Consider the following 25950-nt stretch of genomic DNA (forward strand, 5'->3'; position numbering starts at 1 on the left):
CGTGTGTTTTTTAAATTATTTTTATTTCCCCCCGAACAGGAGGTAAAACGCCACAACCAACCTCAAAGGTGTTTAAGCGGCAACAAGGTTTCAGCAAAAAACAAGTGTTAAACCAAAATATTCTTGGGTCTTCATTTTAACAGCTCAAGTTGCCCCTCGAGGACTGTGTAGGATTTAAAGACCACTGTTAAATACAGTAATTCATCAGCATATATTTTCCTAGAAAATGATAAAAGGAGGATACAGGCACCTATGAAACAAAATCTGTAGATTAATGTACAGTGGATTTTATATGGCGCAAAGGAAATTGTCAGATAAGGAAGCTAAAGCAAAGAAAAATGATTTGCACAGATGAAACCATTAGACTTCAGATACAGATTTTATAGCTGGCATGGGTAGGTTCCAAGCTACTTTCCCCAAGTATTCATCCTTCTAAAACTGTGTTCTTGGTTTAGTCATCTGTTTTCAAAGACAGGTAAGCCGCTAGAGATGAGACCATTTAGGCTCTGGCTCGAGTCTTTGCTCTCCCTCGGTCTCTTATGGCTTGTTTCAATAGGCACACTTCATACCAATTTGAAATGCCTACTTCTTCATAATAGTCACGCTTTAGTTCTTACAAATGTCACAATAGGTCCATCAAACTCCCCTTGCAAAAGTGCTTTAAGGGTTACTAGCTATGTGAATCTGCTGTGTAAATAACATGTGCGTTCTTTGTTGCAATACTTTATTTTCTGTTCCCTGTGTTTGCAATCTGCAGAAGGATGCAACTTTGAAGCCCCCACAGCGGCAGAAGCATCGGATGAAGCACACTGGGAAGAGGAAACGAGGCAGCGACAATGACTCTGAGCCTGAGCATCCAGAGGCATGTTCAGAGCATGATCCAAACCAGGCCAGCGGGGAAAAGGAGAGGAGAAAACTGATGAAAAAGAGTAACAAAGAGGTAGGCAAGAGGGACAGGGGCTTATGCAGCTACCAAGTGACTGCAGAGAACAGGAGGCATAACGTGCTACCGAAGCATAATATTGAGATTGCAGGCACGAGCAACTGGACATTAGGGGCCAACCTATGCTGCAGATGTAAATCCATTGGGGCTTGGATAGAAGTAAAGTCTCTGATGCAAGACATGAGAAGGTAGAGCCATAAAGTTGCAGTTTTGTGCCAGTTAGGGTTTGAGCTGTGTTGAGCCTGCAAGTAGATCTGGGTGTAAATGTTTGATATGGAAGGGGGGTGGGGCAGAGTGAATGTTTTTTTTTTTCAGGCATGCAGTGACGTGTAGGTTACTGGGTGTGCAGAGTTGTGTTGGAAATTCTGGGTGGTTAGGATGTTGCTCTAGCCATTTGTAACCCGAGGGAGCTGGGCGTGAGAGTTGCAAAGGTGCATGTGGCTTGGCGAGGGACATACAAGCGCTATGCCATGCTTGAGTAGTGTGGTAGTCTGCAAGGCAGAGCAGAGTGGGTGTAGGTTGTGGTGAGGCCACTTCGGCTCGTTTTGTGTAGAGCAGTGTTGCAGTTGGAGGTGGTTAACAGGTAGGGGCCGTTGACTAAGATGTGTCCTCCTGTTAGTTATGTGTTAATGTGCCTCTGGCCCTTGCATTATTGGCCTTGTCCATTTTGTTTGGGTACAAGTTGACTGTAAATGAGAAGGTGTTGTGGCTTGGTTGGTGGTGCAGCCTAACTTGGTTCATCTGGTGGTATCATAACCATAGACCTGCCCAGTTGGGTTGCTTTCATGAGTTGGTTGTGGTTTATTCTTTCGTTTTTACTGTTGGAAAGGTGCAGAGTTTGATCTTGCTGTTGAAAGATTTGCATATGCCTAGCTTCTTTACATGTTGCTATCTTATCAAGTGTGGGTTGATCTTTCTTTTTTTTTTTGCAATGTTAATGGGAATGGTTTTGTCTAGGTGCTTGACTTCATTGGTTAAATTGGGCATTGTGGTAGATCCCTGCTTATATTCTTTGATTGTTTAAGCATATACAAGTTTGATATTGTGAGTTTAACGGTTCTTGGATGGATTAATATCATCTTGTGTGGATTTGGGATTAACTCCCTGAAGTAGGTGAGTAACCCATTGTGATCACATAGACCGGAATTGATCAGATGGCACTTTCTGTTTCTCTTGTGATTGTTGTAGCTGGACCTTGCACTTAAACTGATCTTAAACTGAACGCATTGTTACAGCTCGGCGGTGTTTATTGGACATTACAGTAATATCGCAACCCTGACTTTGTGGATTATCGGGTGGGGTCTTGTTACAGGGCTTCATTTCAGCTGATGGGATCATTTTGGTGGCCAATGTGGTTTGTGTAGTGCTCATTGAAACAATGCTTTGTTTGACTTTAGGTTCCGATGGATCGTGGTGGTGTCTTGGTTTGGGTATTGAAGGATTCCTTTGGGTCAAGCTCTGCTTACTGTGTCTCGGGTTGTTCAGTATGGCGTGGTTGGAACTTTCCTCTTTTGCTGATATCAATATAGCCAGGCTGCTAGTAATGATAGTGTCTGTTCGAAGATGTTGACCTCCATCTCTGCCAGACTTGCCAGTTATGATGGCTTGACAGACCGTGTGGCATATCTTTGCTTTTTCAATGTTGGGGAGGGGCTGCCGTTAAACATGTTATATTCCCATGCATTTCATGGTTTCCAATGGGGTTTTTTCTACTGTTTCAGGGCTGTTGACTGTTTAATTTTTTTTCCGGTCGATTTTAATACAGACTTTGTTTTTTAGGTGTCCTGGCTGGGAAGCGAGAGTGAAAGTGGCAAAGTGGAGAGAAAAGTTTTCAAAAGGAGTGACTCCCTGGAAGTTGGAAGTGATGTGAGTAATAGTTACTGCTGCTTTTCTTGCAGCCTATGTCCTTTGCTCGTCCATGGGACCTTTTCTAGACATACTGATGTAATGTTTTCGGTTTTATCCTTTATTTATTCTCTTGTTTTGCAGGGATCTGGCCGCTCGTACATGGAGACGGGATACATCGTAAGTCTTTGATTCACTTTTAGAGCACTTGGGTTCTGTTGAATCCATAGTTTTTTTTTTATGTTGGGTGGGGTTCCCAGTTTAGATTTTTTTTCTCTTCATTCTGGAGGTGGTGGGAGCACATTCAAGGGTTGACTGGACTATGGGTCAACTGAGGTTGTTCTACCCACCAGGAACAGATGTATAGGTTTAGTGACACTGGCTTTGATGTGTCTACTACACTGTGTTTTTATGAATTTAGGCAGCCATACTGAACTGTAGCTTCTGTTGGGCTTTATTCAGAATTCATGGGGAAACTCTCAAGGACCGGATTTAGGGAAGGGCTGTGCATATGTTTGTGCTACCAAGAAGAATGATTTTGCAAGGGGGAGCAGGTGCTGTAAGGCAAATAATGCTAATGGAAATCTGTGATGGGTTGGTCCTTTTGGGCAAAGTCTGCAATAAGTCTGGGCTCTGAGGGAGGAGGTTCTAATGCAAGGGTGTGCAACCTGCGGATCTCCAGATGTTTTGGACTTGGACTCCCATGATCCCTCACCATTGGCTGTGCTGGTGAATGCTGATGGGAATTGAAGGGCAAAACATTTGGTGAGCCAAAGGTTGCAGACCCCTGTTCTAATGGCACATAGCTAGTGGAGATTTGTTAGACATGGTGATGTTTACAGGAGAAATATGTTGCAGAGCAATGTTTTTGTTGAAATACCGGTGCAGTTTTTATTTTTGTGGATTTTTAATAAAGCACAAGCCTAGCCAATGGGTAGCAGACTGTTGCACATGGGTCATTTAATTAAACTATTATGAAAGTGATGAAAGTAAACGCTGCCGCAGGGATCCTGCCCTTATTGAGGCACTGTCGGAACAGTAAAGTCTAAGTTGGTGCTAAGTGGATGGCTGGTGGATGCTTAGTGGCATGGTGTTCTACAGTGTGGGTGCAGAACAGAAGACCTGCCTCCTGATCTTTTCTATCTAGTATGTCTTTTAAAATGTTGGTGTTCTTTATTCTTTTCATACACAATTGACAAACTTAACCCACAGTTGGGCAGAGTCTCTCTTTAAAACATAATGGTGCAAAAGCGTCTCCAACCCCCCCCCCCCCCAACTCCCTGCTAACCTCAGGAATCCCTGCCCCGGCATTAAGCGTCCAATCCACAGTAATTTCCTGTCTGGTATGTCAATGTGTACAATTTCTTTGCTGGAAGTATCTACACTATTCATAGCATGGCAGAGTGGCTGACGTGTGAGTCCAGGCTATCTTGGGCTGTGCCACATTTTTGCAAAAATGCACCCCATTCCAGTTCTCTTGACGGCTGTACATCATGCAAGGCCCCTGTTATATTCTCGATCTCGTGCATTTCACTCTCTGTTGATCAACTGGAATTTTTACAACCTCTATCTCCTCTACCCAAACAATGCCAGCAACGCTTCCACTCTTCTCTCTACCCCATCAAGGCACCTGGTCCAGCCTAGGACTTCCTTCCAAAATCAGCATACATCTGGGCATGTCCACTACATATGCCAGTACGTAGCCCTCTGGCTGCAGCCTCTCCAGCAGGATGGGTACACTCCACAAAACATTCTGGAGAGGTGGTGATGGCTGTATTGCCACCTGTATGAGCTTTAACCAGTGCAACATATATTGACACGCCACTAACGTCTTATGCGCATGAATGCACAGGGGTCTCCACTGCCCTAACTGCAGCTGTCTCCCGTGGTCCCTTTCCCACCTCATGTGGTACTGCACTTTCTAACCTCTCCCTGTCTGCAACAGCGCCTGGTATATGCTGGAGGTCAGCCGCCTGGTTGTCGTCCTCTCACGCATTTCCTGTCTGTGCCCTCTGTTGCTCCCCGTTCAATTTCTCTGCCATCAACATCCCTTGAATTGCAGATAGTGGAACACAGAGTCTCCCCAATCCTAACGTCTCTTAAAGCCCATCTATGGAGATAAAGGTGTCTGCCTTAACCAGTTGTCCCACTCTTTCCAGCCTGCCTCAAACCATGCCTGGAAGCGCAGCGGCTCCTGAATTTCGTCTGATTGGGGGCACCCAGATGTGGCTCAAGGGTGACAGCCAGTTTGTCGCACCCCTTTATCTCTCGTTTCACACTCCAGTTTCCAGAGCGGGCCTAATAAATTGTCTCCTTACCATTCGAGGCACCTTGCTTGGTGGTGCCCACAGCCACTTCCCCATCGTTACTGTCCATAGTAGGTAATTTTCAATGGCTTCCCAGTGCTTTTCCTTATCTATCGGAAGGTGTGGTATCTGTGCACGAAATTGAGCTGCTCGATAGTAGGTGTACATGTCTGGGAGTGCCAAACCCCTCTCCCCCAACCCCCCTCCCCCTCTGTTCCCCCTTCCTTGTGCTGCATCAGGGTCCCCCCTTGCTATTCTGTTTCTGGCACTTCCATATAAACCTCCATAATCTTCTGCATTAATACTTTTAAATGCTCTTCAAGCATCTCAATCGGTAGCATGTGGTATAGGTATAGTACCTCAGAGTAGGGTCACCTTGACTGCGTTTAAACGCCCCAACCAGGACAGTGTTTGAGAGGGCCAAGTCGAAGAGCTTATTGAGCAGCGCGGGGGAAATTTCGCCTCATAAGTGCCCGCTATGTCTTGTGTGACCCAGACCCCCAAGTACTATAACGCTTTCTGCTCTATGGGCATCGTGTATCTTTTTAGACCTTCAGTCAACTGCAGCATGGTACAACCAAAGGGGAAGATGACTGACTTGCCACTATTAATTAACTTTGAAGCCCGAAAGGTGCCCATACTCCCCTAGCAACTGGAGTGTCTTTGGAATTGTGTGCGGATCCCTCATATGCAGTAGTATGTTGCCTGCATACATCTCCAGCTTATTTTCCCGTTCCCCTATCACTCCCGCATTATCCTTTTCCATCCTGATCCATATCCCCAAGGGTTCAATTGACAGTGCAAATTGCAGGGGTGAAGGGGGGGCAGCCCTGTCTGGTTCCTCTTGCCCAGCTGATCGATCTTGATGACCTCCAATTCACTACCACTTGGGCTGATGGGTCTCTGTATATGGCTTGTATACCCTTAAAGAGCCTTAGCCCCCCCCCCCCCCCTTTCCACGCGGCCTAATCCCTTTTAGGCATCCAGACTCAATAGCACGTTATTATTATTAGTCCTCCAGTTGCTGGAATTAAGGGAATACTTTGTGAACTGGATCACTATGCCAAGGAAAATGAGTTGATAATACATTTGGAGAAAACAAATGTTATGCTGGCGTCTAAGAAAATTAAGAGTAGCCATGGATGGCCCTCTGGGTCTAATTCAATATACTTCTTCATATAAATATCTTGGATTGGAGCTGATGCATTCAGCAAGCTACGAAAATGTTAAGATCAAAACAGCAAAGTCAAGACAGTTAACATTTCTAGTAAAGAGATTTGCTAGAGAAAGGACGGCTTTCTCTTATTTGTTTGCTTGTTATGCCCTTATACAGGAAGCAAATACTGTTTCAATGCGCCCACAGGGCAACGGAGGGGACAGGGGATGAAGGACAATTCAAATTATAATACATTAAAAAGAAAACTGGGTAGGAGAATACGAACCTATGTCTTGCGAGTGTTCAGAACGTGCAAGTGCAGAAGGGAGGTGCTATGGTGCTCGTGGGTGAGCAGCAGGTAAAGTGCAATGAAAGGGAAGTGCAAGCCTCCAAGGGTGGAGGGTGAGCCAAGGCAAGTGCTGATGATACAATGTGGGTGGCCAGGGCCTTGAGGATGCATAAGGACCCTGCACACCAATCAACTGAGGAAACCCATCAACCACCTGCTCTGTTTAGCAAATTGCTTTACACACAAGGAATGTGTGCCAGAGGAGCTCTAGAGGGGGACTATTTAGTAAGTAAGAGTTGAAGATAGTGTGGTCGCCAGCCAGCCTTGTGGATGATAGAGAGGGATTTGAATTTAATCTGTGCAGCAACTGGGAGCCAGTGCAGACTTTGTAGGGCAGGAGAGATGCGGTCCCTGGGCTTTAGGCCAAGGAGAAGTCTTGCTGTCCTATTCTGGATTAGCTGAAGGGTTCGCAAAGTGGACGAAGGTAGATTCAGGAGGAGGCTATTGCAGTGGTGAAGCCTAGAGAGAACCAGAGCCTGTGTAACACCTTTGGGGGAAGGTGATAAAAGGTAGAATTCATTTGAGAAGGAAGAGCTGAAAGTGGGACTTGTTTTCAATGTCCTGAGTGTGAGGGAGGGAGGAGAGACAGGAGTCAAAGATTACTCTGAGGTTTCTGTTTTACGAAGAGGGAGCAGGCGTAGATCCCATGGAAGAAAGCCAGAGTGAAGGGTAGAAGTAGGGTGCAGTGGTCCCAATAGGAAGGATCTGTTTTGCTGGCATTGAGGCAGAGATCATTGGAAGTGCACCAGGCCTGGATGGCAGAGAGGCAGTCTGGGATGATGGAAGGTGCAAGGGCGTTTGAAGCTTTCTTGTGTCTCGTCGGCTTAGCACTGGAAGTTGGGGGAGAAGGCAGAGATGAGGTGTGCCAGCAGAGTAGGTAGATGTTAAAGAGCCAAGGCGAGAGAATAGAGCCCTGGGGGATGCAACAGCTGGAGAAGGAAGTAGGCAAGGAGGTGCCCAGGATAACTTAGGAGGAGCAGTCAGTTAGGAAGGAGGTCAGCCAGTCCAGTGCCCGCTCCGCGATACCAGGGGTGTCATAGAGCTTTTTTATGAGGATGGAGTGGTTGACAGTCAAATGCAGAGGAGAGATCAAGCAGGATGAGGACATCAGGGGAGTTGGAATCTAGGGATGCAAGCAGTTCTTTACATGTATTCAGAAGAGCAGTTCTGATGCTTGTTAATCTGCTTAGAATCACATGCTTTGCATATGGTCCGACATCCAGTGGTAACCGCGAGTATTGCATCTTGTCTTTTGAGGATCGAAAGGGGACGTCTGCATAGACGTATCTGTAACACTATCTTTAATCTAACGTGTAGTGTACCCAAAATCCCTCGCACGCTGACGTCCCTCAGATTGTTTTTTCCGCCCAGATTACTGGTTGCCCTAATGTGGAGCTCTTGCGTAAATAGCGTTATTGTCATTATTATCGACTTTGTCGTTATTCCCATTAAGTCACTTCGACTGTTGAATCCTGTGAAACAACGCCAAAGACTGCTGTGGACTTTAGGCACCTGTTGATCCCAGCGGCGCTGCCGTCCACGTGGCCGGGCCTTCCGACCGGCCCTACACAGTATGGACAGTGGGGTTGGGGTGGACATATCCTTTCCAAGTATGCCTTTCCTCTTTCACCCTATCTGCTCCATGGGTTTCGTCATTGCTCTAATTAATTGTCTTTTGCTATGGAAAAGCCACCATTTAGGTTTTGTCCCTCGGGCAGGGCCAAATATCCTTGGAAGGACGAGCACGCTTGGTGCAACAATTGTCTGCCCCTCGACCACAAAGAAGCGAGTTGCGCGGCCTGTAGTCTCCTGAGCCCTAAAACGCTTAAGGGGTGCCGCTTAAAGCAGTGGGCGGCCTACGACATGTTGCAGGCCGGATGTTCTTTTTCCCCCTGTTGCAATCGACGAACGTGATGAACTAGCGATGACCAGGCCTCTGTGTCGGAAGCCATTGACCCAACTGCGGACCACGCTCGGTCCACGATACCTTCCCCGACCCCACCAGGCCTGCCGCGAGTCACGCTACGGGAAAAACACCTGGCGACAGGGGGTGCACACAATCGGAACACTAAACGCACAACTCAAGGTTCTGTTTCGGCGACTGTGTTGAAGCGTACCAAAGCGCCAACGGAACCGTCAAAATCTTCGACAGGATCCTCTGATCGGCAGTCTTCCCCGCAACCGCAGTTGCGGCCTGCGACTGGGCAATCCAAAGTCAAGGGCGCTAACACTAAAAGACACGCTGAAGTCGAAGCGCTCCTAGAGAATGCGCAGATGCTGCTTAAGGGACGGGTGGCGGTGAAATCCTCCGCTCAGCCGATAGCCCGCCCGGATTCTCCTACCATTGCCGACAGCATCGCTAGGATTACTTCGGCAGTTAGACTGAAGGAGCGGCCGAGAGACGTGTCGAAAGCTACACCCCAGCGCCCAGAACCCTGCCAGGACTAGTGAAAGTCCTGTACCTTTATCAGGCATATTGGGGGGAAAAATCTCGACGCCACAGGGAAGATGAAACCTTTCCTCCCCTGCACTCCTCTGGTTCATCCTCGTGGACCAGGGAGAAATTTGAGGGATGGACGGACAGATTAGAAACATGTCTCCTATTCTGAGGCCCTTGCTTCCAAAAGACCTCGAAGACTTTCCTTCTACCCCTGTATCTAAGTTTCGAAGGACCTTGGAGGATCCACATGAAGAGTTTACTTGTGTCCTCACAGATGAGGATGTTATGGACATGTGATCAGGATGAAGATGGCACCTTTCTGGAATACTGCAATGTGGATGATCAGACGGGTCCCGCCTCTGGTCAGAAATGACCTGCAGATTTAGGTCCCCTCCCATGCAACCCCGGTCGAGGGGCTTATTACATCTTTCCTTATAGCATGTGAGGGGATAACAGACCAGTGGGTTCTAAAGACGGTCGCCCACAGGAATTTGCCAGACCACCCTGATAGTTAAAATAGAATCAACTCTGTGACTCTACACCAATACAGACCGCCAAGATCAAGACACCCGACACCAGACCACCTGCAAATCCTACTGCAAGAGGTGCAGACCCTTCTAGGAAAGGACGCCATAGAAGCAGTCCTTATTCTACAGGTAAACGAGGATGTTTATTTAGTGTACGTCCTTGTACCCAAGAAGGATCTCACCATGCGCCCTGTGCTAGACTTGCGCTCAACGAACAAGTTTGTCAAACCTCAAAGGTTTTGTATGGTTACTTTACAGGAAGTATTCCCGCTGTTGAAACAGAAGGATTACATGGCAACACTGGACATGAAAGATGTACACTTTCATATTTCAATGTTGCAAGCGCACAGAAAATACCTAAGGTTAATAATAGAGGACAAACACTATCAGTTAAAGGTGCTCCCCTTTGGCATTTCGTCAGCACTGAGGGTGTTTACAAAGATACTGGCAGTAGCGGCAGCACACCTGCACAGACTATCCGTCCCGGTTTACCCTTACCTCGGCGACTGGCTCATAACGGGGGAGTCCTACGAAACATGCCTATTGAACACTCAGAAGACAATAGACCTCTTAATCAGTCTGGGATTCTCCAATAATGAGACGAAATCCAGCCTAGACCCCAGTCAAGTCAAACAGTTTCTCGGGGCGCTAATTCAGATAAGACAGCATCGTCTTCCCCTCCGAGAGGGTTCAAAACGTGCTGTTTCAGATCCCTCACTATGTAGCTAGTCGGGAAGTGACGGTACGCAAGGCCATGCGACTGTTAGGGATGATGGTGTCCTGCATTTACTTAGTTCCTCACGCGCGTCTGCGTCCCATGCAAGAGTGACTTAACAGCCAGTCGTGTCAGGCCAGCGGACAGTGGGAAGATCTGGTAGTTGTCTCTCTCTTTTTCTCTCTTTCTCTCTTTCTTTCTCTCTCGTTCTCTCTTTCTCTCTTTCTCTTTCTCTTTCTTTCTCTCTTTCTTTCTCTCTTTCTCTCTTTCTCTCTTTCTTTCTCTCTTTCTCTCTTTCTCTCTCTCTTTCTCTCTTTCTCTCTTTCTCTCTTTCTCTCTTTCTCTCTCTCTCTCTCTCTCTTTCTCTCTCTCTCTCTTTCTCTTTTTCTCTTTTTCTCTTTCTCTCTCTCTTTCTCTCTCTTTCTCTCTCTTTCTCTCTCTTTCTCTCTCTTTCTCTCTCTTTCTCTCTCTTTCTCTCTCTTTCTCTCTCTTTCTCTCTTTCTCTCTTTCTCTTTCTCTCTTTCTCTCTTTCTCTCTTTCTTTCTTTCTCTCTTTCTCTCTTTCTCTCTTTCTCTCTTTCTCTCTTTCTCTCTTTCTCTCTTTCTCTCTTTCTCTCTTTCTCTCTTTCTCTCTTTCTCTCTTTCTCTCTCTCTAGTGGTGGTCGAGGGGAATACCTTCACCAACCCCGCAGTACAATCCACTCTAACGACTGACTCCTCACTCACAAGGGAGGGGGGGGGGGGCCCTCATCTGCTTCAGCAGATGGCACATGGCGTGTGGTCCCCACATGTAGCGTCCAACCACATAAATCTGTTGGAGCGATTAGCAGTATTCAAAGCACTCGAAGCCTTTCAGACACAATTACAGGGGAAGACAGTCCTGATCTTCAGACAGCACCACAGCCATGTACTACCTGAACAAACAAGGGGGCACACACTCCCCAGGGCTATCCAAGCTATCCCAAAACATTTGAATATGGGCTCTCAAACACAGGATGTTTCCTGTTGTCCCAACACATTCCAGGGAAACTCAATCTTCTGGCAGACGTGCTCAGCAGAGATTTCCCACTGCCCGTAGAGTACGAATGGCAACTACACGAAGACATTGTCTCCAACGTCTTCGCAGAATTGGGTTTCCCAGAGATCGACTTGTTCACAACTCTGGAGAACGCTCAATGCCAGGATTACACCTCCAGGTACCCAGGGCTTTGGATAACCTGGTCAGGGACATTTGTTTATGCTTTTGTTTATGCTTTTCCACTGACTCGCTTACTCAACAAGATCGTGCACAAGATGCACCAGGAGCCAGTCACAATGATATTGGTGGCCTGGGCCCGCCAACCCTGGTTTTCTCATCTGATGGAGATGTCCTCTCCGATGAAACTGCCCTGCCCATACAACATTATGTCTCTGGTCAGAGGACAATTATTTTATTTATTTGCATTTTTAAAGGGTTCCTAGTGTTAGTTTCGAATGGCAAAGTTTCGTACAAAAATGCGTTGAAAAAATGAATTTTAAAAAAGTGAATGGGGGGTCCCCCTCAACCCATGTTTTTTTGCTGCTTCATACCCATTTTTGTTAAAAAAAAACCTTTACCTACAAAAAAAATGCAGTTTTTCGATGCATTTTTCCGAAACTTTTGTCATTCGAAACTGTTTTTGAAAGTATGTCTGGATACCTTTTTAAAGCGCTCACACAGCCCAGGGGCATTGCGGCGCTGTTACATGAATATGTTGCTTAGTTGTGTATTTATAACACGCTTAATACCCAGAGGTTTCTAAGTGTGGACCCGGTGGTCTAACCTGTGTTGCTTTGTGTCGTCTTGTTTCCAAGGCGAGCATGTTGCCGCTGAGCTATCCTCCCGGCACACTGCACCCATGCCCACAAGCTGCGAACTTGGCGGCCTGGCTCCTGAGGTCATAGAGTTCGGACACCTTCAACTACCTCAGAGATGTATGCACATACTCGGGGAAGCGAGGAAAGTCAACACCCGATACTGCCATTCCAGTAAATGGAAACGCTTTATCTGGTGTAATGCCAAGGGCGTTAATCCCACTGACTGCTCTCCTACTCGCATTGTATTGTACCTGACCCACTTACTGGATTCAGGCCTGGCTTTTAATTCCCTAAAGGTTCACCTAGCTGCTCTCACCCTACACTACGTCACAGCAAAAGGTGGAAAATGGCAGTTAACATGGCTTTCATGGAAGGTGCTAAGAGGATTCACCCCCCACTCTCCCCCTCCCACCTCCCCCTCCCCTCCATCCCCATTTCAAACCTAGCTCCCGGATGGGACTTAAATGTGGTTCTGACTAGACTCATGGGGTCTCCCTTTGAGCCTATGCACAAAGCAAGTCTAAAAAAGACCTTACCTATAGGACAACCTTACTAGTGGCTATCACTTTTATTAGAAGGATTAGTGAACTGCAGGCCCTTTCAGTACTAGACCCTTTTGTTACTCTTCAGAGATAAGGTGGTTCTGCGCACTTTCCCTCGATTTGCGCCTACATTTATTTCCAAGTTCCACGTGAATCATCAATCGAACAGCCCCCTTTCTTCCAGAACCCCACTAACATGGCCGAAAGCAGCCTACACATGTTGGATGTGCGCAGGGCAGTCATGTTTTACGAGAAGGAAAGAATTTTGGAAGAGGGAGTTGAATGTATTGTGGGCCCGGCCTTAGAAAGCCTTGCGGGCTATGCAGAGGGTATGGAACTTCATCCTTGCAGCCACTGGGAGCCTGTGGAGAAAATTTAGGGCTGTAGAGATACGGTCCCTGGGCTTGAGGCCAAGGACAAGTCTTGCAGTCCTGTTCTGGATTAGTTGCAGAGGGCGGAAAGTAGAGGAAGGCAGATTGAGAAGGAGGCTGTTGCAGTAATCCAGTCTAGAGAGAACTAGGGCTCTGGAGACAGTGAGCTTCTGGGGGAAAGTGAGAAAGGGAAGAATACCTCCGAGGAAGTGCAGCTGGTAGTGGGCCTTCTTGGCAAGGTCCGTGATGTGAGGCTAGAAGGACAGCATGGAGTCCCTCAAAAGGAAGAGGGCCCAAGGAGAAGGGCCAACGTGAGGGAGGGAAAGTGGGAGTCCCAATGAGGAGGATCTGTCTTGCTGGCATTAAGGCAGAGATCGTGGATAGACAGTCAGGAATGAGCGTGAGCGGAGAGAAGGCCGAGGGAGCCTAAAATAGAGCTTAGTGTCATCTGTATAACATAGTTCGAATAGAGGGTAGATATCAGGGGCCAAAGGGGGTCAAGTAGACCTTGAAGAGCCAGGGTGAGGAGTTGGGGGGGGGGGGGGGGGGTGGGGGGGGAGAAAGAGGACACACACACCTGGGAGGGTCGGTCCAGGAGGAAGGTCAACCACTCCAAGGCCTGATCCGTGATGCCCAGGTTCTCTCAGTCGATTGATCAGGATGGTGTGATTTACCGTGTCAAGAGCAGATGAAAGGTCAAGGAGGACGAGGACAGAAGGAAGGCTGGAGTCAAGATTAGAGAGCAGATCTCCACAGGTGTTCAGGAGAGCAGTTTCCGTCCCTCTGGCTGCTCTGAAGCCAGACTGATGGTCATGGAGACAACCAACAGCTTCAGTGTTGGGAGTAAGCTAGGAGATGGCCAATTTGTCCAGGAAAGGAGTGTTAGCGATCAGGCGATAGTTAGCCGGACAGGTAGGATCGGCAGAAGGCATTTTAAGGAGGGGGTAAACAAGGGAGTGCTTGAGGAGAGAGGTGAATGATCTAGTGAAGAAAGAGTCCTTGCAGAAATAGGCCAAGGCTGGAGTGAGTGTGTCAATGTGGTCCTTGATGGTTCTAGAGGAACTGGGGAGCAGCCGTTTGGACGACACTTTTATAGATTGGACTTGTCTAGAAACATTGTTAGTCTCATCGGAGAGAAGGAGTAGCGGAAGAAGTGGGGCCAGGAGTAAGTAAGTGAGTGAATGAGGGAGTAAGAGCAGAGCGAGGACAGGATGTCCTGTTTTTTTGTTTTGTTGTGAAGTGAGAAGCCAGAGCTGTACATGGGGCCTGGGAGGGAAGAGGAGAGGTAGATACTGCCGACGGATTGGCCAGCTCATTGCTGATTTTAAAGAGTTTGGCCGTGTTGTTAGAGGCCGCATAGATGCTGCCTTGGATGTGGACTCTTCTTGCACAGGACAAGAGAGTCTGTATTTCCTTTGGAGCAGGTGGCAGGCCAGTTTGTCAGAGGATGCGCCCGATGCCCTCCATTTCCTCTCAGCCACCCTGCACTTGAATTTCTGGGCGGTGAGGTCAGTCATACCAAGAGTTGCACTTGGAGGTAGGCTTCAAACAGGTTCTCATGACCAGGGCCAGGATGTCCAGAGTGTTGGAGATAGAAAGATGCAGGTTAGAGAGGACTGTGTCAGAGTGTGAGTCAGCCACAGGCGTAAGAGCAGAGAAGGTAGCAGCAAAGGCATCCACTGACATGCTTCATGGGCCGAATGTACGAGAAAGTAGGTGACAGTGCTGGAGTGGCCTTTAGTCTGAGAGACAGAGTTTCAGGTGAGAGGAGAGCAGGAAGTGGTTCTTCCAGGAGAGGAGTGGTGAGAGGGTTAGAGTGGGGCGGTGGGGGATGTCTGAGGCGTTAACATCCACAGTGTGTCAGACAGAGTGTTGGACCAGAGGGCTGAATGGAAAGAGTTGCTGAGGTTGCAGAAGAGCCCAGAGGGGGTATTGGATGCATCCAGGTAGATGTTGAATTCTAAGAGGAGTTCAAGTTGAGAGGTAGAAGCGATGAGATGAGAGGTTAGCCCACTCGGAGAGGACGAGGGCAACCTGACCAGGTGGCCTGTAGATGGTGGCCACAGTCGGAGAGGCCAGGAGAGATAGAGAGCCTACAGACCAGGCTTTTCAAAGGAGGAGTAGGCTTGTGTAGGAATGACGGGACCATACATTTTATATAATGTTTGTGATGGTTTCCTACATTGCAGCAAGTGCATGATGAAATCCTGCACCTTTAGCTGTTCCTTAGCTGCAAGGGTATTAGCAGCATCTTGCATGCACATTGTTTTATGGGGGTTGGATGGAAGGAGAGCTTAACTTTATTTTGCAATATTTAGCGTTTGTATTTGTGTTGCCCATGGCATTGAATCTCTGGCCGTTGCTGGAAATATGAATTCATGTATGACCGGTTAAAAAACAAAATCCCATCTAGTTCACGGGTGGAGTTTATTTCTCTTGGGTAAATTAGATAAACTGTTATGCAACCTGTGGGTTTGGAAGGATTGTTCAGGTTTTTTAGGCCTGAAAGGTGTGCCTTTTTTATTTATTTATTTTTAAACTGATTCTGACGGGTACATTGATGCTAGTTGATGTATATCAAAAGCATGTTTTGTAAACATAAGACTGTGGAGGTCTTGGAAAGGCCTGTGCCATTGCCTACTCTGTCTTACAGCATATGTCTGGACGATGAATGAAGTATTACGTCCTAAGAGTTTGATCCTCGATGCTCTTTACTTCAAATAAAAATCTGAAGGCTGTAGAGCGCTATATTTGGTTTCCAGCTTCTTGCAAAGCCCGCCTCCCCACATCCAAAGCAGATATATATCTGAAATTGAGTTACAGGTACTCCCAGTAGCAGAATGTAAAAAATATTCTGGAAGGCAAGATCGATGCCTCTGTATGATTCTGTGGTGGAGGCAGTAACGCACCTCTTTGTTACTCTACCCTCTATCAGAACTCAGTTTGTTCATGCTCCTTCCATATTTTACATGATGGAGGTGCTATGGCAACTTTTTTTGGATGTCAAATGGAACTACCACCAGCCTTTTTGGAGATGAAGAGGAAGACATTTGAGAGTTTGCACGGGGGCGAGCAAAGTGCCCAGGAAAACCTGAGGGGTGGAAAACAGTGGTATAAACGGCTTGAGGAGGATGCAGGAAATGAGTCAAGAACTCTAGAAACCAGAGCAAGGAAGAAAATGGAGGTAAAATTGTGTATATATGGTGGTGTGACCCTTCCGTTATCAGACAATTGGAGTCCCAGGGGGAGTAGGATGGAGGGTTGTCTTGGAATTTCGAATGGGGCTTATGAATCCCCACAAAATTGTTCTGAGGATGAGTGAGGGCCAGGCGCGAGGGACACATCGTCCGAGTGTTCTTAGGAACCTGATCTCTCCTCTGGGAAGTGGAGGGGAAATTAGGGCCCTGGGTGTTGGTTGAGGATAAAGGGAAGGGGAAGAGTTATGGTGGGGGGGAAATCGATGGAATGAGCGTAGGGATCTGGGGGCAGGAAGATGGCTAGAGTTCAGTCAAACACAGTGAAAATACTGTTATTCAGTGTACGGGGGATGAACACCCCGATCAAGAGGGAAAAGCTAGAGCGGCTGGTCTGGTGTCTGAAAGCAGACATCCTTGTAAAAAAGCTGATAGTAAGCAACTAAACATCAGAGGGACAGCCCAAATATACCAAGCATACACAAGGGTAAAGAAGGCGGTGTCCTGATAGCCCTAAATAATAGATTGCAGGCACGAGTACAGGACTCAGAGGGGCGGCATCTCTTCCTTAATGTCGAAGTCAGGGATAGGAAATTAACATTAGCAGCGATATACGCCACAATACTTGACAGAACAGCTTTCTAGGCTACGTATGGGCCTCCACAGGCCTAATAGGGAAACTGGGGGACATTGAAGTAGGTACTATCTCTTTTCAGACCACGCTCCGGTACCAGCACCACTTGTGACCCGGGGAGGAATATGGAACTGAAAGTTTCCTACAGACTTTTACAGGGCCAGCTCCTAGTGGAGTCTATAAAGGACGATATTGAACTGTACTTTTCCAACAACGACACAGGGGACACTTTGCAAGTAATCTAATGGGACACCTTTAAGGCGGTATTAAGGGGATGCTGAATAGCCATAAAAGCGAACAGGGATACACACAGAATCAGATAGGAAGAAGAACTTGAAGAGAAAGGGTAACAAAAAGAAGTGGCAAACAACTCCGACAGGAAAGTAAAACTAGCCAACTGGGGACATTGCAAAATAAGAAAGCTGCAGAAGCACTCCTACGCTTAAAACACTCCTACTATATACTGCGGGGGAAAAAGGGCAGAATAAAACGATCCTGAAAATACGGTACAAGCAAGGACAAATAGACATCGAACCAGGACCTGGGGGAGATTCTGAGGGGCTACTACTAGACCTTATACAGGTCAGACGATCTGCGTGTGGGTTTACAGAAGAAATATCTAGAGGAACTTAATCCCCCCCACCCCCAAATCATGGAGAAGGACAAGACACTACTAGATGGGGATATATACAGGTAGAGGAAGTTATAAGTGGAATTAAACAGTTACCGAGAAATAAAGCACCATGCCCAGATGGGTACCCAGACTCCTATAGGAAATATCCGGACATCCTAGCACCAAAGCCAACTAACCTGTTTAATAGCTTTAAGAGTAAGGGCGACCTAACTAGATCAATGAACGAAGCTAAACTGGTGGTTTGCCCCGAACAGGGGGAAGGACCCAACACTCCTGGGATCATCCCCTTAATAAACCTAGATGAAAAACTCTACATGCAAATCCTGGCGGACAGGCTTACATGTCTACTCCTGACGTTTATAGGCCCAGACCAGTCTGGATTCGTACGAAGCAGGCAGTCTGCGACAACACCTGCAAGGTATGCCATCTAATTGAGAAAGCAGAACAGACTCGCACCTCGACTATACTCGTGTCACTAGACGCAGAGAAAGCTTTTGACAGGGTAGAATGGACACAACTCTTTGATACAGTAGTGCGAATGGGCTTTGGGGCAAGCTGTTTACAAATGATTAAGATCCACTACAATTCACCAGCGCTGCGGGTGGCCATAAAGGGAATTTTGTCGGGAACATTCTCCCGAAGTAGAGGCATTAAGCAGGGATGCCCACTCTTACCTTTTTTTTTTTTTTTTAAAGATTTATTTAATATTTTCAGTTACAACAATGTAAACCCCTGACTGTTCCCCAACTTCCCCTAACTCCCACCCCCCCTCCCACCCCGGAAGGTTCTTGTTAGTTCTTCGTTTCTGTGTAAGTCTATGTTCTCAATATGTCCGAAATTCTTATATTATGGGGGCACCATTGCTCCATGTAATCTGATTGCAGGTATTCGAGTATCTCTCCCCATTCCTTTGCAAAGGTCTCTTTCGTTCCTTGTAATGTGTGTGTTAGCTTTTCCATGGTCAATTGTGTCCATACTTTCTGGAGCCAAGTGAACATATGTGGGGGCTCTTGTTTCTTCCAGTTTTGGGCAATTGTCGCCCATGCGGGTAGTAGAAGGCCCATGAAACCCCTCCATTGCGATTTCCTGAATTTCTTCGCTGCCTGATCTTTGATACCACATAGCCAAACTTTTTCGCTCAGGAATTCAGCCTCTGGAAATATTTTCCTAATTTCCACCTTTAGTTCCGACCAGAAGGCTCTGATTTCCCGGCAGTCCCACCAGATGTGTTTCCAGGTGCCCACCTCCAGGCAGCCTCTCCAGCACGTGTTCGATGTTTGTGGGTACATGGCGTGCAGTCTTTCCGGAGTGTAGTGCCATTGGGTTACTATTTTTAACCACATTTCTCTTTTTTGGACTGATCGGGTAATTTTCGGTATAGTGTTCCATAGGTCTTCCCACTGGCGTTTGTGGATTTCCTCCCCCAATGTTTTCGTCCACTTGACCAAATACGGCCATTTGAGTTCCTCCCCTGTGGAGTTGATAAATGTGTAGAGCGAGGAGACTAATTTCCTAGTTCCTGAGTTGGTGATTAGAAACTTCTCGAATGGCTTGAGATCCCTTGTAGCTGCTGTTTTTATGTCTGAGGTTGTGAGCCAGTGCCTTAGCTGTCCGTATTTGTATTTGTCTGCTTCCGTTAGTTTTAAAATTTCTCTACATTCTTTGAAGGTCCTTATTTCTCCGTCTTGGAACATTTCGCCTATCTTTGTGTAACCTGCTGCCTCCCACTTCTCGAAGGCTCCCTGTTCCATTCCCGGTGGGAACTGCGGGTTTCGACAGATGGGTGTGAACGGCCCCTCCACTGTTGTCATGATGCCCTTCCGTGTCTGCTCATCCCAGGCCTCAAGGGTGGTTTTCATGATTTCGCTTATGCGGAGGTTTGGGTGCCTGTGTTGTTTTGCTTTCCATAGGGTTTCCTCCAATGGGGATCTGGCTACCGCTCTGTCCTGAGACACCCATATTGTTTGTTGATTGTCCCCCAACCATTCTCTCAGGACCCACAGTTGCGCAGCCGTGTAGTATTTGCGAAAATGTGGTAGGGCCATTCCCCCCTCCTTTATTGGGGCAGAAAGGGTCGCTCTGGCAATCCTCGGGGGTTTTTTGTTCCATATATAGGACGAGATAGCTTTGTTCAGTGCTCTAAAGAACGATTTAGGGATCCTGATTGGGAGAGCCTGAAAGTGGTATAGCATTCTGGGGAGGATGACCATTTTTACTGCTTGAATTCTACCCCACCATGAGACCATTAGGGGGTTCCAGCGCTCCAGGTCTCTCTTTACCCGTATCAGTAGGGGGGGGTAGTTCTCGATGTATAATGTTGCTATCTTGCGTGTTAAGGTGATCCCTAGATATTTTATTCCTTTATCGGCTATTTTCAGGTTTTGCGAGATCGCTATTCTTTCCATTTCCGGCCTCCCTCCGGCTAAAAGTAAGAGCTCTGATTTGTCCTTGTTAATTTTGAGGCCCGATACCGCCCCGAAGGTTTCCAGCTCTCTAATGGCTTGGGGAAGTGCTGTTCCCGGGTTCGTAAGGGCTAGTAGCATGTCATCTGCGTATGCTATTACTTTGTGTTGGGAGCCTCCCATTTCTATTCCCGTTATGGCTTCCGTCTCCCTTATTCTCGTTGGAAGTGGTTCCAGGAAAATGGCATATAGGAGAGGGGACAGGGGGCATCCTTGTTTGGTGCCACGTGTTATTTCTATTTTGTCCGTGATCGCCCCGTTAATGGCTATCCTGATTGACGGGGAGGTGTAGTTGGCTTTTACCATTTTTATGTACTGGTCTCCAAAGCCCATATGTTTTAATGTTTTAAATAGTATTGACCACTCCACTCGATCGAAAGCCTTTTCGGCATCTAATGAGAGCAGGGCTGCTTGTATTTGGGTGATCTCGGTCTTCTCGACCGGGTGTATAATTCTTCTCAGGTTGTCATGCGTGAGTCTCCCTGGGATAAATCCTGATTGGTCTGGGTTTATTAGAGACGGGAGAAGTGTCGTTAGTCTGTTCGCCAGGATTTTAGTGTATATTTTTGCATCAATATTAATCAGTGCTATGGGACGGTATGAACTGGGGAGGGATGGGTCTTTCCCTTTTTTATGGAACACCAGGACCTTCGCTTCATTCATTGATTGGGTCACATTGCCCTGTTCTTTAAAGGTGTTTAGAAGTCTCGTGAGGACGGGGATAAGTATATCTGCGTATTTTTTATAGAAGGGGGCGGTAAAGCCGTCTGGCCCAGGAGCCTTCTCTGTCGGGAGCGCCGCAATTGCCTTTTTGACTTCCTCCTCCGAGATCGGGTTCTCTAGTGCTATTCTGTCTTCCTCAGGGATTCTTTTTAAAGGGAGGGTTTGCAGATAAGCGTCTTGGTCTGTTTCGTTCGGGTGTTCTGTGGTGTAGAGATTTTGGTAAAAGTCCTGGAAGATTCTCCCTATGTTTAAGGTTTGTGTGTGTAGTTTTCCCTGCTTGTCCTGCATACTCATTATGTTTGTTGACTTTTGTTTTTCTGAGCTGTCTTGCTAAGAGTCTGTCCGCCTTATTGGCTTTTATATATAGCCGTTGTTTTAGAAATTGGAGGGATCTTTCGGCTCCTTTTGTGCGAAGCATTTCCAATTGCCCCTGTGTGTGTTTTAGGGCCTTTTTTAAGGCTCTAGTTGGGTGGGATATAATTTCTTCCTGTATGTCCGTTATTTTCTTTTCGAGTTTTTTCCCAGCGGTGTCTTTGGTTTTCTTTAGAGGCTTTCATGGCTATAAAGTTACCTCTGGTCACTGCTTTGAATGCCTCCCAGACCGTGCTTAGTGGGACCTCTCCTGTGTTGTTTTGTGTAAGGTATTCCGTTATCTTGTCCCTCATCGATTCTCCCATTACTGGGTCATGGAGGATATCCTGTGGGAGCCTCCAGCGCCACAGTCCTACTCCTTTTTCTGTGGTTGTAATCTCAAGCCAGAGTGGGGCGTGGTCAAACAGGGATATTGACCCCGTTTCTATATCTTGGATTTTCCCCATAAGGCCCACCGACACCCAAAAATAGTCTATTCTTGACATTGTGTTGTAAACGTGTGAGAAGTATGTGTATCCTCTCTGCTGGCCCTTTTGCTGTCTCCAAGCGTCGCAGAGTGCGAGTTGTTCCATTTTTTGTTTGAGTCGTTTGGAGGGAGCACCCTGTATAGCGGGGCCCGCAGTGCTCCTGTCTATTTGTGGCTGCCATGCGAGATTTAGGTCACCTCCCAAGATCACCTCTCCCATTGCGAAGCCCTCAAGCTTCTCCAGAGCCTCTCGAATGAATCCGTCTTGTCCCGTGTTTGGTGCATAGATTGTGGCCAGAGTTAGATGGGACCCGTCCAGGTGGACATTGACCATTGCGAGTCTCCCTTCTTTATCCGTGTGCCTGTCCGTTAGAGTGACCTTTGCTCCTTCTTTGATTGCTATGAGGACTCCTGCTTTTTTGTCCGTGGCATTCGATTGTGCCCATATCCGATATCCCCTGAGGCGTATTCTCTGCTTGTCTTGTGCTTTGATGTGTGTTTCTTGAAGCAGGAGGAGGTTCGCCTTTTCTCTCCTCAGCAGGGACTCCACTTTCTTTCTCTTTATCGGGGAGTTCAGGCCTCGTATGTTGTATGTTAGGATTCTAAGTTTCCCCATTTCGTGCTCTCAGATTGGGAGATTCCCATTTCCTTATGGTGTGAGAACTTTGCATCTTCCGGTATCTTTCCCTCCCCCCCCCCCCTCTCAGTCCCCCCAACTTCCAACTTTTGAACATATAACTTCCCAAGGAGGGCCCGGGTACCTATGGTTGCTTGGGCGTTGCGCCTATCCCTCCCGGCCCTCGAAGTGCTCGGTAACTGGTTCGCGGGGGGTCCTAAACCCCGCATGGCCTGAGGCCTTCCTGAGTTTCTATTCCAAGGGGGCCCTTTCCGGGCCGCCAATTTGTGTTTTCCGTGGGCTGATGTTGGGCTGTGTGATTACCCATTTTATTTCTTCTTTTTCCGTATCTCTTCCCATCCTCTCGGCCTTTTTTGGAGACCGCCTCTAGTTCTGTCGTGCGCTTCCGCCGGTTCCTCTGTTTGTATGTCCATAATTTGCAGGCCTTCATCGCATGTTGTCACTCTTCGTTGATTGCCTTCCCAGCTGAACAGTAGGCCGAATGGGAACGTCCATTTGTATCTTATTTCCTTTGAAACCAGAACCTTAATTAGCGGTGCCATATCTCTCCTTTTTTGTAGTGTGATCGAGGCCAGATCTTGGTACAGTTGGATGTCCGTCCCGTTCATCCTGATGTGGTCCATTTGTCGCGCCTTCCTTAGAATAAGTTCTTTTTGTGGGTATGATGAAAGGGCTGCTAGGACATCTCTAGGTCTTTCTCCGGGCGCCCCTGTCCTTCTTGGGCCCACTCTGTGGATTCTGTCTATCCCTATGGTTTCCGTATCCTGTGCCTCCAGAATGTCTCTGAAGACTTCCTGGACTGCGTTCTTAAGATCCTTGTCGAGTACTGCCTCCGTGATGTTCTTGATCCGGATGTTAGATCTGCGTGAACGGTTTTCTAAGTCCTCGCACTGGATCTCTAGGTTGTGGGTTAGGCGTGCTAAGTGTTCCTGGGTCTCACTGTTTTGGGTTGTCTCCTCTTCTAGGTTTTGGATGATTTTCTCCACCGTGTCTGTTCTCTCTTCCAGTTGGGCAATGTCTCTCTTCACTTCTTGGACCACCTGTTTCATTTCATTTCTCATTGAGTTGAACTGGTCCTGGACCGTGGTCATGAATCTCTCCTGTAGCTCCGTGAACCACGAGTGCATGTCGTCCCTTGATGGGAGCGATGGGGTTGCGTTGGGGTGGTTGCGGTCCTCCGGGGAGTCTTCCCGGGGTCTCCCCCTGGTATGGATCTGGGATTCTGCCGACCACATTTGGACTAGGTTCGCATCTTGTTTGGAGGACTGCGAATTTGGGAGTGCCGTACCCCCCCGCCCCTTTGTTTTCGACATGCCTTCCTTGGGGAATCCTCTTCTCCCGCGGGTATGGGGACTGACGGTGTGCTTTTGGGAGGGCCCGGGAGGTGAGTCCTGCTCTTCTTCCTCCCTGGCTTACCCCCTGCTGCGTGGGGTTGTCGGTGTGGTTGAGGGGCTTCCTGCGTGTGGCGGGTGCCCTCGATAGGGCTTCGTCTGTAGCCGAGGCAAGTTTGTCCTTTTTCCCCCTCCCCCTCTCCCCTCCGCTCCGGAGTTCGGGTTATATGATGTTGGGCGAACTTGTCCCCCGAGTCTATTAGCGTTGTGGGGGGGGGGGGGGCGCGCTCACCTTGTCGAATTTCGTGGTGTTCCGGCGCCGGGCCTTTTCTTCTTCAGGGCGGGCCGCTCGGTGTTTGCCGGGTTGCGCCCTCGCTACTGCTAGTTTCCTCCTTGGGGGAGGGGGGGGGGCGTATGGGCCCCGAGGATGTGGGCCCCCTCGCTCACCCTCGTGTGCTCTGTCCGGGTACTACGCCGTGGACTGGGTGGTGCTGCGGCCGCCTGTGTCTCCTCGGTGGTGCCCCTCTTCCGCGGGAACAGTTCCGGAGGGGGAGGGGCGGCCGCTCCGCTCTGCCTCCGTGTGTCGCGTCTGGCAATTCCCTCTGATGCGAGGTCGGTTCCCGGTGCCGAGTGGTGCCGTGCACGTATCGGGTAGGTTTTCGTGGTTTTTCCACGGTTCTGAGCTGCTTTATTGTCAATTCCGTGGCGGCCCGGGCGGAGAGCGATCTATGTGCGTCTTCCTATCCCGGCGGCCATCTTGGAATCCCCACTCTTACCTTTTATTAAACACCATATACTCCTACGTCCCGTCCCCTTTCCTCCATACTTGTGGACATTCCATCCTTTGGGATGGGTCCGGAGCACTTTTGATAAAAAGTATCAAAATGTTGTCCATCTTTTTTACGCAGGGTATTGCACACAGCTATATGAAGCAAGATAAAGTTTTTATCTTGCACCTCCTTCACTGTCAATAGCTGCATAACCCCTGGTATACTCCCCTGCCGGGTATCTTTCACAAATGCCTTTTCCTTTTTATATGGATTACCTGGGATAATCCCCTGTCAGGAATACCCCCTCTGGGTTTTGCAGATCCCCGGATATACTCCCCTGCTACGTACCTTTCTCCCAAAGGTTCACTGCCTGATGTGTTTGTAACACCAGGACTTTCCACAATGTTCTTTTAGTATAACAAAGCTGTACTAATTCGCTGATTATGCTGCCTTGACATTAGATACTACTTTTTATTGGTATTTACAACACAAAACATAACCTAGAACAACTTAAACAACAAACATCACATCCCTACTGGCACGTTTAAGTTGGAGTTTACACTGCTTTTCGCTATCGGCTTGATTTACTGCAAGGCCTCTAATTCCTCTGTCCACAATGTTCGTACGCTTCTCAGGTTCACCAGGGTGCAGTTGTGTGCAAGCCACCCCCCCTTGACTCTTTTCTTCTCTTGTTTGCCAAGCTTTCTCCGCTGTTCTCTAGTTAGTCCTCCTCCGGGCCTTGAGGATCCTCTAGATTATCTCCTCCTTCGCTTCTGAACAGGTCATGCACTTGAGTGTTCCACGCTAATACCTTGGCCCCACTGTCATCTTCTCCCCTGCGCAGCACCCTTGTCCACACTGATGTTTCGGCTACCGTCCATTTCTACAGGTCTGCCCACCACATCTCGATTGACTGTCCGGGGCTTGTGTTCCATGCCGTTGCTATGCAGTGTTTCGCCAATATTGTCAGCAAGTCTTTCATTTTTGCCAGGTGTGTCCTCTGTTGAACTCCTCTCGGGAACAGGCCCAGCAGGTAAGACTCCGGTGACCATGCCTGCATTTGGATTCCCACTTCGCTCTTTCCCTGATAAGAGTCCCAGAAATACGTTATCACCAGGCATGACCAGAACATGTGCAACATATAGGCCAGTTCTGCCGTGCAGCGCGTGCAACTCTGGGTCTGCCTATTCCCCATGGTCGACATTCTTTTAGGCGTGAGATAGGCTCTATGTATGAGATAAAGCTGCATCTGTCTGAACCTTGCGCTCCTGGAGACTTTCTTTTCATATCGGAGGGTCCGGCTCCATTCTTCATCTGTGAAGGGTTTCTCTGGAGTTCATCCTCCCATCTGGCACGGGCTTGTAATTCTCTTGAGTTGACGCCCAATAGCTGCTCAAAGTCTGGATACAGTGTCTCCTCCTCCCCACCCCTCCCCCTGAGAGGTCATACCATGCATCTAGTGCCGCACCTAGCCCTCCCACCCCCGCATCATCCGCCTCCGGCAAGGTATCCTAGGTCTTCCTGATCATTTGGACCATGTTGTTGTACAATATGAATTGGCTGTTATGAATGCCCTGCCCTTCTAACAGGCTCTGAAAGTCCACCCAGTGTCCATCTTGCCACAAGTCTCCAATCTGGGCTATTCCCTTATCTTTCCACTGTATTTGGTACATTGCCAGAGTCACAATGCAAGCTTCA

At 48.0% G+C, this 25950-nt stretch overlaps 1 protein-coding gene across 2 annotated transcripts in view; it reads left to right on the plus strand.

The window, feature by feature from the left end:
• FBRS (fibrosin) overlaps positions 1-25950 on the plus strand; it is a 710625-nt gene that overhangs the window by 126700 nt on the left and 557975 nt on the right. For both annotated transcript variants that reach the window (XM_069651625.1, XM_069651626.1), the window contains exons 2-4: positions 758-940; positions 2723-2809; positions 2933-2968. In XM_069651625.1, the coding sequence (XP_069507726.1) occupies positions 758-940; positions 2723-2809; positions 2933-2968 (306 nt within the window). The remainder of the gene's footprint in view (positions 1-757; positions 941-2722; positions 2810-2932; positions 2969-25950) is intronic.

The sequence above is a fragment of the Ambystoma mexicanum genome, chromosome 3p (genome assembly GCF_040938575.1).
Source record: "Ambystoma mexicanum isolate Mex_15411 chromosome 3p, UKY_AmexF1_1, whole genome shotgun sequence".
Classification (NCBI taxonomy): domain Eukaryota; kingdom Metazoa; phylum Chordata; class Amphibia; order Caudata; family Ambystomatidae; genus Ambystoma; species Ambystoma mexicanum.